Raw genomic sequence first — 14,739 nt, 5'->3', positions numbered from 1 at the left:
ATCAGAGTAAAAAGTCTCCCTCTGAAGGACATTTGTGCTCAAAGCTAACTGAAGCTCACGTCATATTAATAGAATTCAAAGACCATTAAAGTTAAAGGTAGAATCAGTAGGATTTGTCCCAGCTGTTCCTGAACGCACCACAAAGACAGTTGATTGTTGAGTCTCATTCCCAGGACGTCAAATAGACACATGTTGGGTTGGTAAAGCGTCCCGAGCAGCAACAAAGAGAGAAAATCAGAACTCTCTGCAGATACGAGACACTAACACGCCTTTTCTCCACATTCCAGTCTCCCTCTCTGTCTGTTTACGCCTTCTTACGGCTTTTACGTCTTTGTCTCGTCTCGCTGCGTCTGCCGTGCGTGATGTGCTCTGATTGGTCCACATCAGTCTGCTGATGCTGGGAAATAACAAGAATCCATAATTCACCTCAGATGCATCAAACTAAAGTAACGAGGCTGTTCTGAAGCTGTGAGGAGGAGAAAGTTCACATAGAGAGGAGAAGTCACACAGATACTCAGAGTACACAGACAGGAGACATGTACTGAAGGAGAGTAACTAAGTATTAGTACTCAGTTACTTCCCATCTGTGTTGATGAATAACTGGCAGAGAGAGCTCGTTAAAGGCTCTCACACCTCCATATGTTCATCTCAGAACTCATGAATAAACATTTCTGTTAAATTACTTTCTGTCACAACTAAGAAATGTTGAGAACGAGACTTTTATCTGTCATGAATAATGAACCCTCATAATGTGTGAGCAACTGAAATTAAAACAATGTAAATGTTTAAACTTTTGTCAGTTCGGTCGTTCAGTTTATTTAACAGGAAGAATATTTTATTCAGATTTGACTCCTGGTCGGTAAAAGAGACGTCAGAAAGTCTTAATTTGTCTCATTCTTCAATCATTTATATTCCTTTAGTGAAATAATGAATCAAACAGAGTTTCTCATCAAATAAATCCAAGTTGTGAAGATTTTCCTGTGAAGTCGACGACAACAGAACTTGTGACAGCAGACGTGTTTCCTCTTCTTCCTGTCTGTCTGTCTGTCGGGTGTGTTTGTTTTCATCATCAAGCGTCTCCACCTTCTTCGGTTCAGTCTCCACCTCAGGACAGCGAGCGCTCCCTGAGTGTCTGTATCAGTCGTTTGCAGCTGAACTCAGATGAAAATCAATAAGTTTGATTGATTGTTAAATGATTTATAGTCAATATAAACAATATTATTTTATGTATTTTGATATTTTTGTGCCCGGTCGTCCTCCTGCAGTTAATTTGGTGAAAGAAACACAGAAGTAGTGTAACTAATTACACTATAGGAACTTATTACCTTTAAATGATTGTAAATAAGTAATAATAATAATTCATTTAATTTATATAGCGCTTTTCAAGGACCCAAAGTCGCTTACAGATATATAGTAGACAATGATTGATTGTAACTTCCAATATGTAATATATTACATTTTAGAATAAAATGTGAGTTAATGAGGTAATAACAGAAACTTTTAACCTGAGTTAAATAAATTGTGTTTATTGGCCGAGCAGCTTTACTCCTTTGAAGAAACACTGTTTGAAGCTAGAAAGGTGGCAGGGTCCGCCACAAATAAACACAGTGAAATATATGTTGGAACACAATCGAGCCGGTTGACTTAAGAAACAAGAGCAACCCAGTTTAAAATCTTTGAACTTTGATTATTAAACTTCCTCCTGCGACTGATTTTGTATTTATCAGCCGAGCAGCTTTACTCCTGTGTGTCTGCAGGGAGGTCACAGGTGTCAAAGGTATTCTAGAAATAGATATTCAGGTGTTTTAGAGTTGGTAAAGATATTTTAGAGAGCAATTAAAGCACTTTTAATGCACCTAAAATCCAAACTCTTAAAGTCTCTATCATCTCTCACTGTTGCTATAAATTCAAATACGTAAAATTAAAGGAGCATTATGTAGTTTTAAAGAAGAAATTCAAATTCTCTTAAATTAATAATTACAACATTAATAAGATAATACACGTTTCTCCGTAAGTGAATAAACAAGCTGTTCTCAGAGGAAAGTAAGGACTGAACACTGTTTAAGGCTAGAAAGGTGGCAGGGTCCGCCACAAATAAAACATATGTTAGACCACATTTCAGCCCGTTAGCTTAGCAACAAGAGCAACTCAGTTTAAAATCTTTGAACTTTGATTAATAAACTTCCTCCTGCGACTGATTTTGTATTTATCAGCCGAGCAGCTTTACTCCTTTTTAACTGCAGGGAGGTCACAGGTGTCGGAGGTATTTTAGAAATAGATATTCAGGTATTTTTTAACTGCAAAACATAAAGCTAAAGAAGCATTATGTAGTTTTGAGGAAGAAGGTCATCTGTCACTGTTTGAAGCTAGAGAGGTGGCAGGGTCCGCCACAGATGAACACAGTAACACAGTTTGTTTGTTCAGATCATTCAGTCATGAAAACAAAAAGAGTTTGTTTACTGTTTGTTTATGCAGACGGTCGTTCTCTTCCTCCCTGAAACGACAGACTGCTCCTTTAACTCTCCACCCTGCCGCTCTCTTCCACCTCGGACCTCCTTCCTGTCTGTGCGCCTCCTCCTGCTCCCCCTCTCACCTTGTTGTTTCTGTACATTTACATCATAAAGATTTTTTTTTTACATAAAACTCTCCTCATGCAAATTGAGCCGCTGAGAACAGCGAGTCCCGTCTCCACGCAGCCTCGCTCACCTCGCCGTCTCCAAGGTGAGCACGTCTTTTCGAGCACCTCAAATGGAGATTACTGTGATTACTCACTCAGCCAAACGGTTTCCATGGCAACGGATGGTAATTAGGCAGCGAGCTTCGGGGAGGAGGTTTATAATATTGTATTTCTGTCCTCCTCGCCGGAGGTGTGATATTAGGCTGTCAGCTAACGGGGGAGAAGAGGGAGACGTGATTGCAGACAAGGAGAAAATATTTAGCAGTTTTGGTGTCAAAGCTGTGGCAGATCACTGACGCTGTGGAGTTACACTGAGGGAGGCGCACAGTGGGTTCTCCTCCACAAAACCCGTCTCTGAGCGGTCCACCAGGTGACGAATTGATCCAATCCGCTCTTTTGTTGAAGCCACTTTCTGTCAGCCGGCTTCACCTTCCTCCACCTCCCTCACACCAGAGGAAACCAGCAGCTGGTTTTCATTATTTAAAGCTTCAGAGCCGCGAGGCCTCCACTGTGTTTGTCTCTTCCTCCGGTCCACACAGCCAGAGGGCGAGTAACTGAGTACAAATACTGTGTTACTTCAGTACACTCAGGTGTCTGTACTTTACCTGAGTATCTCTGTGACCTCTCCTCTACATCTGAACACAAACATCTGAACTGAAATGTTCAAAACAGCGTTCCTTCTTTTCCTTTGTTTGATGCATCTGAGGTGAATCAGAGCACATCACGCACGGCAGACGCAGCGAGACGAGACAAAGACGTAAAACACGCCGAAACTTTCATCAAAGGTTTCATAAATCATAAAGGTTCAAACGTACAAAACAAGTTTCCCATGACAATATTGTGCAGTGTCAGCGTCACTGCATCGTTCTGCTTTATCCGATACGACTGTGATTGGTTCAACTGGAAGGAAACAAAAATATTGATTGACCGATTAAACCAACAGCCAGCAGCCGGGAGGCGCTGTAGCAGCTCGTAGAGGACGTGTGTGTCCTGGAGCTGGACTCTGAATCTTCTTGTGTTTTTCAGGACATCAACTCTGTGTATCAGATCTTCCCAGACGAGGTTCTCGGCTCAGGACAGTTTGGTATCGTCTACGGAGGTAACGTGTCGTTAGTTAACTGTCGTGGTGTAGCTGCTTCCTGTTTTATTTTGAAGTTCTGTCCTCTTGTGTCATGTCTGTTTTCTGACTTCTGTTCGTACATTTTGGATTTTATGTTGTTGCAGTTTTGGCCTTCAGACTATCAGCTCATTATTAAAACTCCTTTTTGTTTACATGCAGCATCACTCACTTCATATTTAAGTGCAGTACTCGAGTAAATGTACTTAGTTACATTCCAGCACTGCTAACAGCTGAGCGTGTCCCTGATGCTGATGTGTGGCCTTTTAGGGAAACACAGGAAGTCCGGCCGTGACGTCGCCATCAAGATCATCGACAAGCTGCGATTCCCGACCAAACAGGAGAGTCAGCTGCGCAACGAGGTGGCCATCCTGCAGGTACACACACACACACACACACACACACACACACACACACACACACACAGCGGCGCCGCTCAGGAGCCTGTTGGCAGTGAGTGAGACTTCCTGTCGTGAACGACTTAATTACCGTGGCAACACTGTAGGGGTGTGACATCCTGTAATATTCCAGCGCTGCTCAACCTGCAGACGCTGCTGCTGCCGCGACACACACCTGCAGAGATCGCTGTTCACTTCACCTCCGCTCCGATCCGATCTGCTGCAGCTCGTCCCAGAGGATCAGATCACCTCACTGAGACACGTTACATTCTGCTGCACCACATCCCACAGCCAGGAGCAGGTACAGAGGGAACCACTTAAACATTTAGAAACCTAATCCAAACCTCCTCCTCCTGCAGAGCCTGCACCACCCGGGCGTGGTCAACCTGGACTGCATGTTTGAGACGCCGGAGCGAGTGTTCGTGGTGATGGAGAAGCTGCACGGAGACATGCTGGAGATGATCCTGTCCAGCGAGAAAGGACGGCTGCCGGAGAGGATCACCAAGTTCCTGGTCACACAGGTGACACACACACACACACACACACACACACACACACCTGCTCCTCAGAGGATGAACCCTGTTGTGATGTGTGTGTGTGTGTGTGTGTGTCATCAGATCCTCGTGGCTCTGCGTCACCTTCACTTCAAGAACATCGTCCACTGTGACCTGAAGCCTGAAAACGTCCTGCTGGCTTCTGCAGACGCTTTCCCCCAGGTACACTGTGTGTGTGTGTGTGTGTGTGTGTGTGACCTGGCCTTTAACTTCCTGTTTTAAAATTATTTTTGATTTTAGTTTTATTTGTGTTTCTCTGAGAGAACGGTGTGAAGTCACAGTTTAACTGATCTGTGTTGGTCTGCAGACTTGTTCCATCTGAAGCTCTCGTGTTCACGTGTTTTTGCGTCGAGACGCGCCGGCCGTCGCTCAGCAGCGCGTGTGTCTGGTCTCTATGACGACAGTATCAGGACGGCCATCGCTATAAAAACGCTCTGAGGACACGCGGCCTGAAAGCCGTGGAAGACCTCTGTTGAGGACGAAACAAGCAAAACAAAATATGATGTCATGATTTTGTGCAACAATTTTAATCATATCTTCGTACAAAGCGATAATAAATGAACTTCTAAGGAGTCGGGTCGGTTAGTCGGTCGGGGAAACCTGAATTCTACGTGACGCTTCTTTGGAATAAGAATCTCTGAACCTCTCCTCGGAATTTGTTTCCTGACAAATGAAGTCTGGAGCAGAGAAAGTGTGAAAGCAGACGATTCGTTCAGGCTCCCGAGCCGGCGGAGGAGAGGGAGAACGGGTGTGCAGGTGGGCGGGGAGGTCAGATGATGGTGAAAAGGCGGGAACGCGGAGGTTACAGCGGGGCAGGTGGGAGTGGGCGGATCTGAACCGACGGGAGGAAAATGCGATGATACAAAGAGAACAATGAACGACGCAGACGGTCCATTAGCCGTCAGTGTAACCATCAGCAGCTCTGCACTCTCTGTCTCCACAAATAGCTGCTGGAGTCTGTCGGCTGCAGTGATGCATCAGGATTCCTCTCACACTCTACGTACCGCGGATCGTCTGCAGAGCTGCTACTCCTGCTCACACATCAGGAGACAAACAGCTGAGCGTCTCTTACAGAGATGTAAACCCCCAAACACAGACGCCAGGCTGATGGGCTAACGTGTGTTAGCTTCAGAGCTAACGTCGTCTAACGTCTGATGTTGGCTTTTCTTTTCTTTCTTTCGTACCCAAACTTTTGCGACCAGACTTTAGTTCTGCTCAGCTCACACGTCTGAAAAGGAAAAATCAGTTTCATCTTTGTTCCTTTGGTGTAAAAAGAGCAGAAGCAAAAGAAAAAAAACATTTTCCAGCGACGCCAAAACTTGCGTATCCACGTGTTGTATCTTGTTTGTCAGGCAGGTGTATAAATAAAACGGTAAAAACAAGATATTTTGGTTCAGAGATGTGTTGATTGACAGCTGACGGTGTGACAGGTCCAGGTACGGTGGACCGACGCGTCAATCAAGGGAACCAATCTGAAAAACAACAACAATGCTGCTGCAGGCTGGACCGGCGCTGACGCCGAACACCGGGTCGGTCCGCCTCCGTCTGAATCTGCACCTGAACGAGGAGCGACGGCCTCGATACCGACAGCGTCACCCAAAATAGACGAGCGGCGCCGACTGAGGAGGACTGAATCATCACAACACGTCCGTGAAGCGAGCCAGCGTTTCCCCGATCACTTCCATCTTCCTCCTGAGTGTGTGTGAATCATCCGGCACTGATAGCAGCCAACAGCTCTTCACTGTCAGCAGCTTCATCACACTCGCCCTCCATCCAAACACCGACTGCTGCAGCACGCCAACAGGAGAGCCGTTCAAAACGCATCATTCACATTAATTAAGCCTTCCCTCCGACCTGCGACGGGGAAACATATCACATATTACCCACATTTTAAATCATTCCCAGCGCTGCGAGGACAGATGACGCTCAGTGTCCGTGATGTCATGAGCGAGCCGGTCGTATCTAACCTCCGTCTTCTTGTTCCAGGTGAAGCTGTGCGACTTCGGTTTCGCTCGGATCATTGGCGAGAAGTCGTTCAGGCGCTCGGTGGTCGGCACGCCGGCGTATCTTGCTCCCGAGGTCCTGAGGAACAAAGGCTACAACCGCTCTCTGGACATGTGGTCGGTGGGGGTCATCATCTACGTCAGGTGCGTCGCTCCAGGGCTTTTCTTTCCCTCTCAACAACAAAACACTAACACATGAAACCTGAACTACGCTGGCTGCAGTCAAACCGTCGCTGTGCTACATCAATAACTGAATTACAGCTGAAATCTGTGTTTTATATTGAACTCTTTGTTTTTGATGCTCTGCAGTCTCAGCGGGACGTTCCCCTTCAACGAAGACGAAGACATCAACGATCAGATCCAGAACGCCGCCTTCATGTACCCTCCTCATCCCTGGAAGAAGGTTTCCCAGGAGGGTACGTAGAGGCCCATCAAAGATGGCCGCTGCGTCTCTGCTTCCTGTGCTTATTCTTTGTCCTCAAACATCAGCCGGGGTTGTTATTTCTCGATCCCTCCGACACGTCCTTGAAGACATTTGGAGCGTCTCTCTGCTGCTGCGTGACTCATTCAGTCGTCGTCATTGTCTCTAAATGCGTCCGCCGTGTGTTTGGCTGCAGTCGTCCTGTTGACTACGAGACAGATTTAAATCAGCCTGACTCACTCGCTCTGCGGCCGGATCCCCAAAGCGCTCTTAACCTCCCTCCACCTCCTCAGTCCCGCCGCGGGCGACTTGAGCTGCCGCTTCAGAATAAATGTTGTAAAAGTCTCTCCTGTCAGCCGCGGGAGGGTTAGATGTCAGAGAATAAACTCCGAGTGCGTCAACAAATCTGCATTTTCAAAGATCACTTCAACAGGAGACTGTAAAGAGCTTCTGTTAGAGAAACTCATGTTCTCCTCTGCCCACCAGCTAACATGAGTCAGCTGCTACGAGCGAGGACGGGAAAGTTTGGCCGCTCGGAAACTTCACCCGCCGCATGATGTCACAACAGGAAGTGTTCAGGAGCGCAGAATCAGAACCGGCACAAGGAGATGGAGCACGCAGCTGTTTGATTGGATGGTGACGTGAGGAGGCGGGTCGTAGTGGCAGCAGGTGTAGAGCTCCAGACGAGATGTGTTATCCCTCCACGAGTTCTGGTCCGGCCCACTAAAGAGAGGCGCCGAGGAGGAATCCTAACGCGGCGCTGGAACCGGCTCAGCCTGACGTGTTTGTGTGGATCAGACCGGAGAGGATGTTCCTGCTCCGGCTGCACAATAATGTTCCTCCTATTTGTCTACATTCTGTTAATGTTCCCGTTCTGCTGCAGAACCGAGTCGACACCAGGCGGTTCATTCTCAGCCCGTTACATGTGAGTTCTGTCTGGTTTCTCTCCTCTGGTGGGGACGAAACGAGACACCTGAAGAGACGCGTTTTATCAGCCGACAGTTAAAATAATCGTCAGTTGCAGTTTTAGTTTCATGTATACTTTAAATGTTGTGTTTAGAAGAACCTGCATTTAAATAAATCCAAAATAAGTTATAATAAAGTTATTAGATAAACTAATAGAGCTGCAGCACGCCGGATCTTAAAGACGACCTGAATAAAGAAGAATTTATCAGAACCAGCTTCACAGAGTTTGCAACGTCTCTCTGAACTCAACAACTCTCAGAGTCGAGTGATTTCTGAATGGAGTCTGGTGACTTCGTCCTCCTCGCCTGCTGTGGATGATTGATGCTGAGACAGGAAACTGTCTGCAGATGTCGGACTGTCAGTCGGGCTCACGGCACCGAGGGTCATGTGACTCTGAGCTGAGAGGCGGGGCCCGGCCCGGCAGAATCGGGTGGTATTCATGTGGAGGTCCATTCATGTGCATAATGCCAAGCGATGGAGGCCCCTGCAGACCTGAGGGGCCCCGGGGCCCCCGAGCTGTTCAGACCGCTGACCCCTGAAGAAATGTTAACATCATGTTAGCTTTGCTCATTAGCCCCGGCCGGCCCGTCACCACAGGCGGGCCCGACTCCACACCCCCTCCCCCCTCCTCCCCCCGTCCGTCTGTTACGACCCATTTTCTCACCACTTCCTCCTTTTTTCTTCTTCTCTGTTTTTTCCTCTCCTCGCAGCGATCGACCTGATTAACAACCTGCTGCAGGTGAAGATGAGGAAGAGATACAGCGTGGACAAGACGCTCAGCCACCCCTGGTTACAGGTCAGAGCTCCTCGCAGCCAATCAGCACTCTGCTTCATTAAAAGTTCATTAAGTTTAAAGAGAGAGAATATTGATCGTCAACTAATCTGTAACAAAGCCGTCAAACGTTTTCTGGTTCCAGCTTCTGAACTCTGATGTTCTGCTTTTCTTCGTCTCTCCTGACAGAAGATGAAGCGATAGGTTCTGTCTTTGTGTTCTGGACCGTCAGTCGGACAAAAGATGCAGTTTGAAAATGTGATTAATCGATTAATCGTGACAGAATCCAGCAGAATAATCTGCAGTTAAAATACTTTGCACTTTGAGTTGTTTTCACCTGATGAAGCTGACAAACTGAGACGAGGTTTCACAGCTGAACCGACTCTGTTTGTTCTTCCTTGTCTTTCCTTCCGGGTCATGAAGCGGGTCGGGTCGATGGTTTTGAATGAGATCTCCAGCTCACTGCCACATTTCAGATTTTGCATCATATATAATAAAAAACACCAGAATAGTGGAGCTCTGGACGAACCAGCGGACGTCGTGATCATTTCAAACGTGAAAATGATCTTCAGCCCAGTTTGTCTGAGGGTGTGTTTGTTTTCTCCACCAGGACTACCAGATGTGGCTGGACCTGAGAAACCTGGAGTCCCGGATGAACGAGCGCTACATCACCCACGAGAGCGACGACCTGCGCTGGCACCACCACGCCCAGCTCAGCGGCCTCGACTACCCCGTCACCAACGGGCCGCGCTGCGACGGCGGGCAGGGGGCGGAGCGTTACTCGGAGCAGGAGGAGGAGCTAGAGACCCTCAGCGAGAGGGTCAGCGAGCTCTGAGGACGGGAGGAGTTTGAACAGCAGCATCAGAAACAAAAATAAAAGAAGCACAAATTAAATTAAGTGAGGAGACATTTTAACGAACCCGAGGTGCGTTACATTTATAATCTCTGACGACGCGTCTCGACCGTTTGTCACGAGAGAAACATCTCGTTAGATATTTCAACATCGAGGTCCAATCATTCGTCAGATTTCTTGAAAGGTTGACAGAATTTTATTGATCAGATTCTTCATCTTTAATCACGAGCTGCTTGTTTTTAATTTGATCTCAGAACATTTTTGTGTAATTCTGAGAAGAACGTCGATATTTTCAGAGTGAACTAAAGTTTTATGACGAGTTCACAGATTCTCAGATTTGTGTCGAACATATTAGAACTTAATACGACGTCCTTGTTTGATCAATACGGATTATTGATCTTACAATCAGTGATCAGTGATCAGGTCCTTGTTTATGAATCTTAGTTATTTTATTCCAAAACTAGCAAAAATGTTATAATTACTGATGAGTTTCTCCAGCTTGGTTATAATATTTTCTAATTATTTCATCTCGTTTATCCGTCACGTCAAAATAAATCGATCTTTCTGTCGTTATCGTGAGTTCTCATCAGCTCTTCTTCTCTTCGACAATCGAACTAAAGAAAACAAACGCTCCTCTCCAGCGTTCGTCACTTTTCTATCTTCACTTTGCACTCGTCAGTTTATGGAAATAAGCCACGACTTTAAATCAGATCATTTATGAATATTGAAATTAATACATTTTTTTAAGTTTGGCCCTCCTGGCCACCGTCGTCTTACAACAACGTCCTTTAGATTTGATCTCATGTAGAATAAATGTTTGATTAAAACACTTCTGTATTAATCAACAGTGAAACATCATGAAGACGTGACGAACACACGACTCTGTGAAATGTTCATTATTTAAATGTCTTCTGTTGATGTTTTCTGTTGGAGGTTTCATTCCAAAAGCTGATGTGACGTCCAAAATCAATCAATCAATCAATTGACTGCATCCATTAGAACATTAGAACATTAGAACAGTCCGTGTTACTGACGAGCGCTCTGATGATTCAGAACCTTTTGGCGTTCTGATAAATGGATTTGTAGCATTTTGGAATGAAAATCTTCGGCTGCTCAGAACAAACAGTGCCGACAAAAACCAAAAACCACGAGACGTTCGCGCTCTGCTTCTCTGTGTTTGTGTGAGATGTTTCTTTTGTTTGAACGTCTCAGATCATCTCATCGTGTGAACGCAGCACACTTCTGCCCGCTGTGGTTTCAAAACAAAATGGCCGCGCGGCACTTCACCTGACGGCGGCTGAACATCCCAGAACATCACAACACGGGAGCGTCTGTCGGCTCACCTGAACGCCTCGTCGCGTCGTCTGTAGACAGAGTGAGTTTTGTATCTGGGCTCACGTACGTGCTGTTCTCTGAGCTGATGCCACGTTTCAAACACGTGTCGCATCTTTTCCAGACGGTTTCGGCTCGCCGGCGTTCTGATGTCGGACATGACGGGAAGCTCGGCGAGCTGCGAGGTGAAAGCTGAACGTCAACGGGAGCTAAAAAAAGTCCGAGGCCAATAAATCTGCAGAGCGACTCTGTTCAGTTTCCAAACAATGTCGATAAATCTACGACTCCAGTCCAGAGCTGCCTCGCTCATCAGCTGATTATCACCCTGAGAACTTACCAGCTCGTTATCGTGTACAGCGACTACAGAACCACAAACAGAACCACAAACAGAACCACAAACAGAACTGCAGCTGCTGAGAGGTTAGCTGTCGTAGCATAGCATGTTTTTCACTCTGTGTTGCTGTTATTGTGGATAAATTATACTTTTATGCTTTGGCAAAAACTATTCTGTGCTTCGACAGGTAACCAGGCTCTGTATCTGTGTCTTTACTGATCAACGTATGGAAATAAACCCAAATATAATTAAGTTAAAACAAACAGAAAATATAATACAAGCAGCCGGCAGAGTGGCTCGCTTCGACCCGCCAGAACATGTTGATTAACTGTGAATTATTGATTACTTTCGGCCCTTCAAATGAAAAAGTTAAATGATAAAACACTCAGTAGCTACATTAACTTTATGAGACTGAACGGTCTTTAAATCCTTCTTGTTGGTGATCTTCTAACTCGGCAGGTTCCTCTTGTCCTGCGGTCCAGGTGTGTTTCCTGTCTGTCTGAGACGCACCTGCACCACTCGGATCAGGTGGTGACGAGGATGTTAGCATGTTAGCTGCGAGCTAACAGTCCATCCTTCACTTTGTCTCAGCGTTTCTTTGAGATCGTGGGAATAAGAAGCTTGTTAAGTTGAAGTAATCACAGTTATGTCCCCGCTGGCTTGCCGTATTTCTGGCGTCCGCGCGGTAAATACTGAGAGTTTCTTCTCGTAGAACAAGACTTCAGACCTCGATCCAAATCGTTTGTCACTTTGACTCTTCAGCAATCAAGTGTTCAGCTGCTCCATGTTCCTCCTACAGCCTCCCTCCTCGGAGCACACGTGGGCGGCTGTAGTGATCGCTGCAGATTAATTTTTTAAAGTTAGTGGTTTGTTGGCCTCGGTGCAGCTCGGCGGACCGTCACGGTTCAGAGGAGGCCTCCCGACACGCTCCACTGCACGTCTGTTTACCGATAAGCAGGGCAAAGATGAAGTGCCACATTTTGAACTCCGCCCATACAGAGACAAAGGAGAACAGCATGTATCAGGGTTATTACATTATTATGATACTGCCATAGATCTGAAAAATAAGGGCTGTTCCTCTGAAGCCTTCTTGTCTTCTTCGTGCCTCTCGCTCGCTGATCGATGCTTCTGTCCTCTCTGAAACTGACACCTGAACAGAAACGTCACCTGTCTCATGTTTCTGTCTGAAGAGGTGACGCATCCAGCTTTGTTAAAAAAGTTCTGTTTTGTAATTGTGTGTACAAATGGTCCAAAAGTGCTTTGTGTGTGTTTAATTATTGCAAAGAGAGTGTAGAGGACTGAAGTCCAGCAGCAGCGGTGTGTGTGAGGATCAGTGTGCTGCTGCAGGTGTGAACAGGAAGTGAGGATGTTAAAGGACAGGTGAGCTGATATCAGGTGACTTTAGGACTCATTCCTCTCACATACATCACGCCAAGTTTGAGCTTGAGTCCAACTCAGGAGTCCAAACTCGATCCTCATCATTTATATTTATACTGAACAAAATCATATATCTCCTGCCACACTGCCAGTATCTGATTTATTACATATATATATTTATAAATATGTATGTGGGTGCGATGTGTAAATACGGAGCCAGAAAAACTAAAGTTCAAGCTGCCATGTGTCAGAATTATTATAGATTATCAACAGAAGAAGCGTTTTGATGTTACGTTACGCGCAGTGTTGCAGAGATATCACCTGAAGTTAGCATGCTAGCCAGCTAGCCCTATCATGTGTTGACCCAAAGAGCTTTTGTTAGCAGGATAAACACAGTCCACACTGCTAGCTGCACTGCTAACTGAGCTAACTAGCAGCTAAAGCTAACAACAGTTAGCAGTTACTTCGGTGATATTGCACCTCTAACTTTACTGACAGATTAACAGATTATATTTCAGCTCTGAGACCCACATTTAATGTACAGAAGTGAGAATATCTCTATATTTAAACATCAGAACCATCAGTCAGTCATCAAAGGGCTTCATACGTACGACTGCACCCACCAGAGGTGACGACACCTGTCCGTCTGCAGGTGATCCCAGTGACCAGCTGCTGACACGTCCTCATGTCTCAGACAGAGTCGGACAGTCGAGGATCCTGCAGGAGTCACTACGCTGGTGATGTTAAAGTGAGTCGGCTGCTGTCCTTAAATACTGTTTTGATGCCGATAACATCACTGATAATGTCCACTGGTCCTTTAGAAATCACCTGCTTTGGTTGCCACTGAAACCACTGAGTGTTTTTTAAGGACAGCAGCGGACGATTCCAGTTTGTCGCCACTTAAACCAATAGAATTATTCACTGCGGTCCTGTGAAAGAAACTGGTTTTGGCGCCCTAGAAACAACTGGAAATGTCCACTGCTGTCCTCTAAAAACAGCCAGTTCTGTCACCAGTATATCCACTGGGTGTTTATTTAAAGACAGCAGCGGGTCAGCGGTCCAGCTTGTCGTCACTTAAACCAATAGAAACGTCCGCTGCTGTCCTCTAAACATCAGCATGAGTTGTGATTTCAAACATTTTTCTGGGAAGGACCGGCCGACTTTCACACACTTTGCCTGATTTGACCTGTTCTTGTTTTGGCTGATAAAGTCCTGATGTTGGGATTTGTTTACATAAGAATCAGAACCGGTCTGCGTGTGAACGTCACAGGTTTGATTCTGTCGGGAAGGAGTGGTTCAGTCTATAAAAGTAAAGATTTGCTGTGTTTTCCATCTCAGTATTAGTGGAGGGAGGTGGAAGAGTTTCCTCTGAGGGTGTTTTAGCTTCAGGCTCAGAGCTGTTAGCTTCCAGCGTTAGCCTCCAGTGTTAGCCTCCAGCGTTAGCCTCCAGCGTTAGCCTCCAGCGTTAGCCTGCGTGTCCGTGTGTGCTGAACCAACTGTTTGTTACGTGGCTTCACTCCTCTGGCGTCTCACAAAGTGTTCGCTACCTGCAGGAACTTTTAAAAGATGTATTTTTTTTTCTGGATCATGTTTAAATAAAGATATTTTAAAATCAACCTGGAGTTTTGTTCACTCTCTTACAAAGCTAACGTCGTACCTGTGAAGTGCTGCGAGATGAAACTACACATCACCTGTCACGTGACTGACATGTGACACACTCAGGTGGGAACACGTCGTACCTCACAGTCACCGTCTTCACAGATGTCACCTGAGGACGAACTGCTCAGGTGAAAGATTCTAAACATCATAGATTCAGATTCTTGTATTCAGATGTCACGGGCCTCATGCAGCTCGTCTGATAAGCTAACGTTACTCCAGGACCGGACGGTTTCACGTTCACACACTCAGATATTAACTTCAGATGTGTCTCGGGTG

At 46.0% G+C, this 14,739-nt stretch overlaps 1 protein-coding gene across 2 annotated transcripts in view; it reads left to right on the top strand.

Moving 5' to 3' along the window:
* Positions 1-14,420, top strand: part of prkd1 (protein kinase D1) — a 46,196-nt gene extending 31,776 nt beyond the window's left edge. For both annotated transcript variants that reach the window (XM_030392162.1, XM_030392161.1), the window contains exons 14-21: positions 3,704-3,776; positions 4,065-4,171; positions 4,552-4,713; positions 4,810-4,908; positions 6,733-6,893; positions 7,059-7,165; positions 8,847-8,932; positions 9,519-14,420. In XM_030392162.1, the coding sequence (XP_030248022.1) occupies positions 3,704-3,776; positions 4,065-4,171; positions 4,552-4,713; positions 4,810-4,908; positions 6,733-6,893; positions 7,059-7,165; positions 8,847-8,932; positions 9,519-9,743 (1,020 nt within the window). In that variant the 3' untranslated portion in view covers positions 9,744-14,420. The remainder of the gene's footprint in view (positions 1-3,703; positions 3,777-4,064; positions 4,172-4,551; positions 4,714-4,809; positions 4,909-6,732; positions 6,894-7,058; positions 7,166-8,846; positions 8,933-9,518) is intronic.
* Positions 14,421-14,739: the final 319 nt, after the last annotated feature.

The sequence above is a fragment of the Sparus aurata genome, chromosome 16 (genome assembly GCF_900880675.1).
Source record: "Sparus aurata chromosome 16, fSpaAur1.1, whole genome shotgun sequence".
Lineage (NCBI taxonomy): Eukaryota > Metazoa > Chordata > Actinopteri > Spariformes > Sparidae > Sparus > Sparus aurata.
Note: the sequence above shows the minus strand (reverse complement) of the source record. Positions and strands in the feature narration are given on the sequence as shown.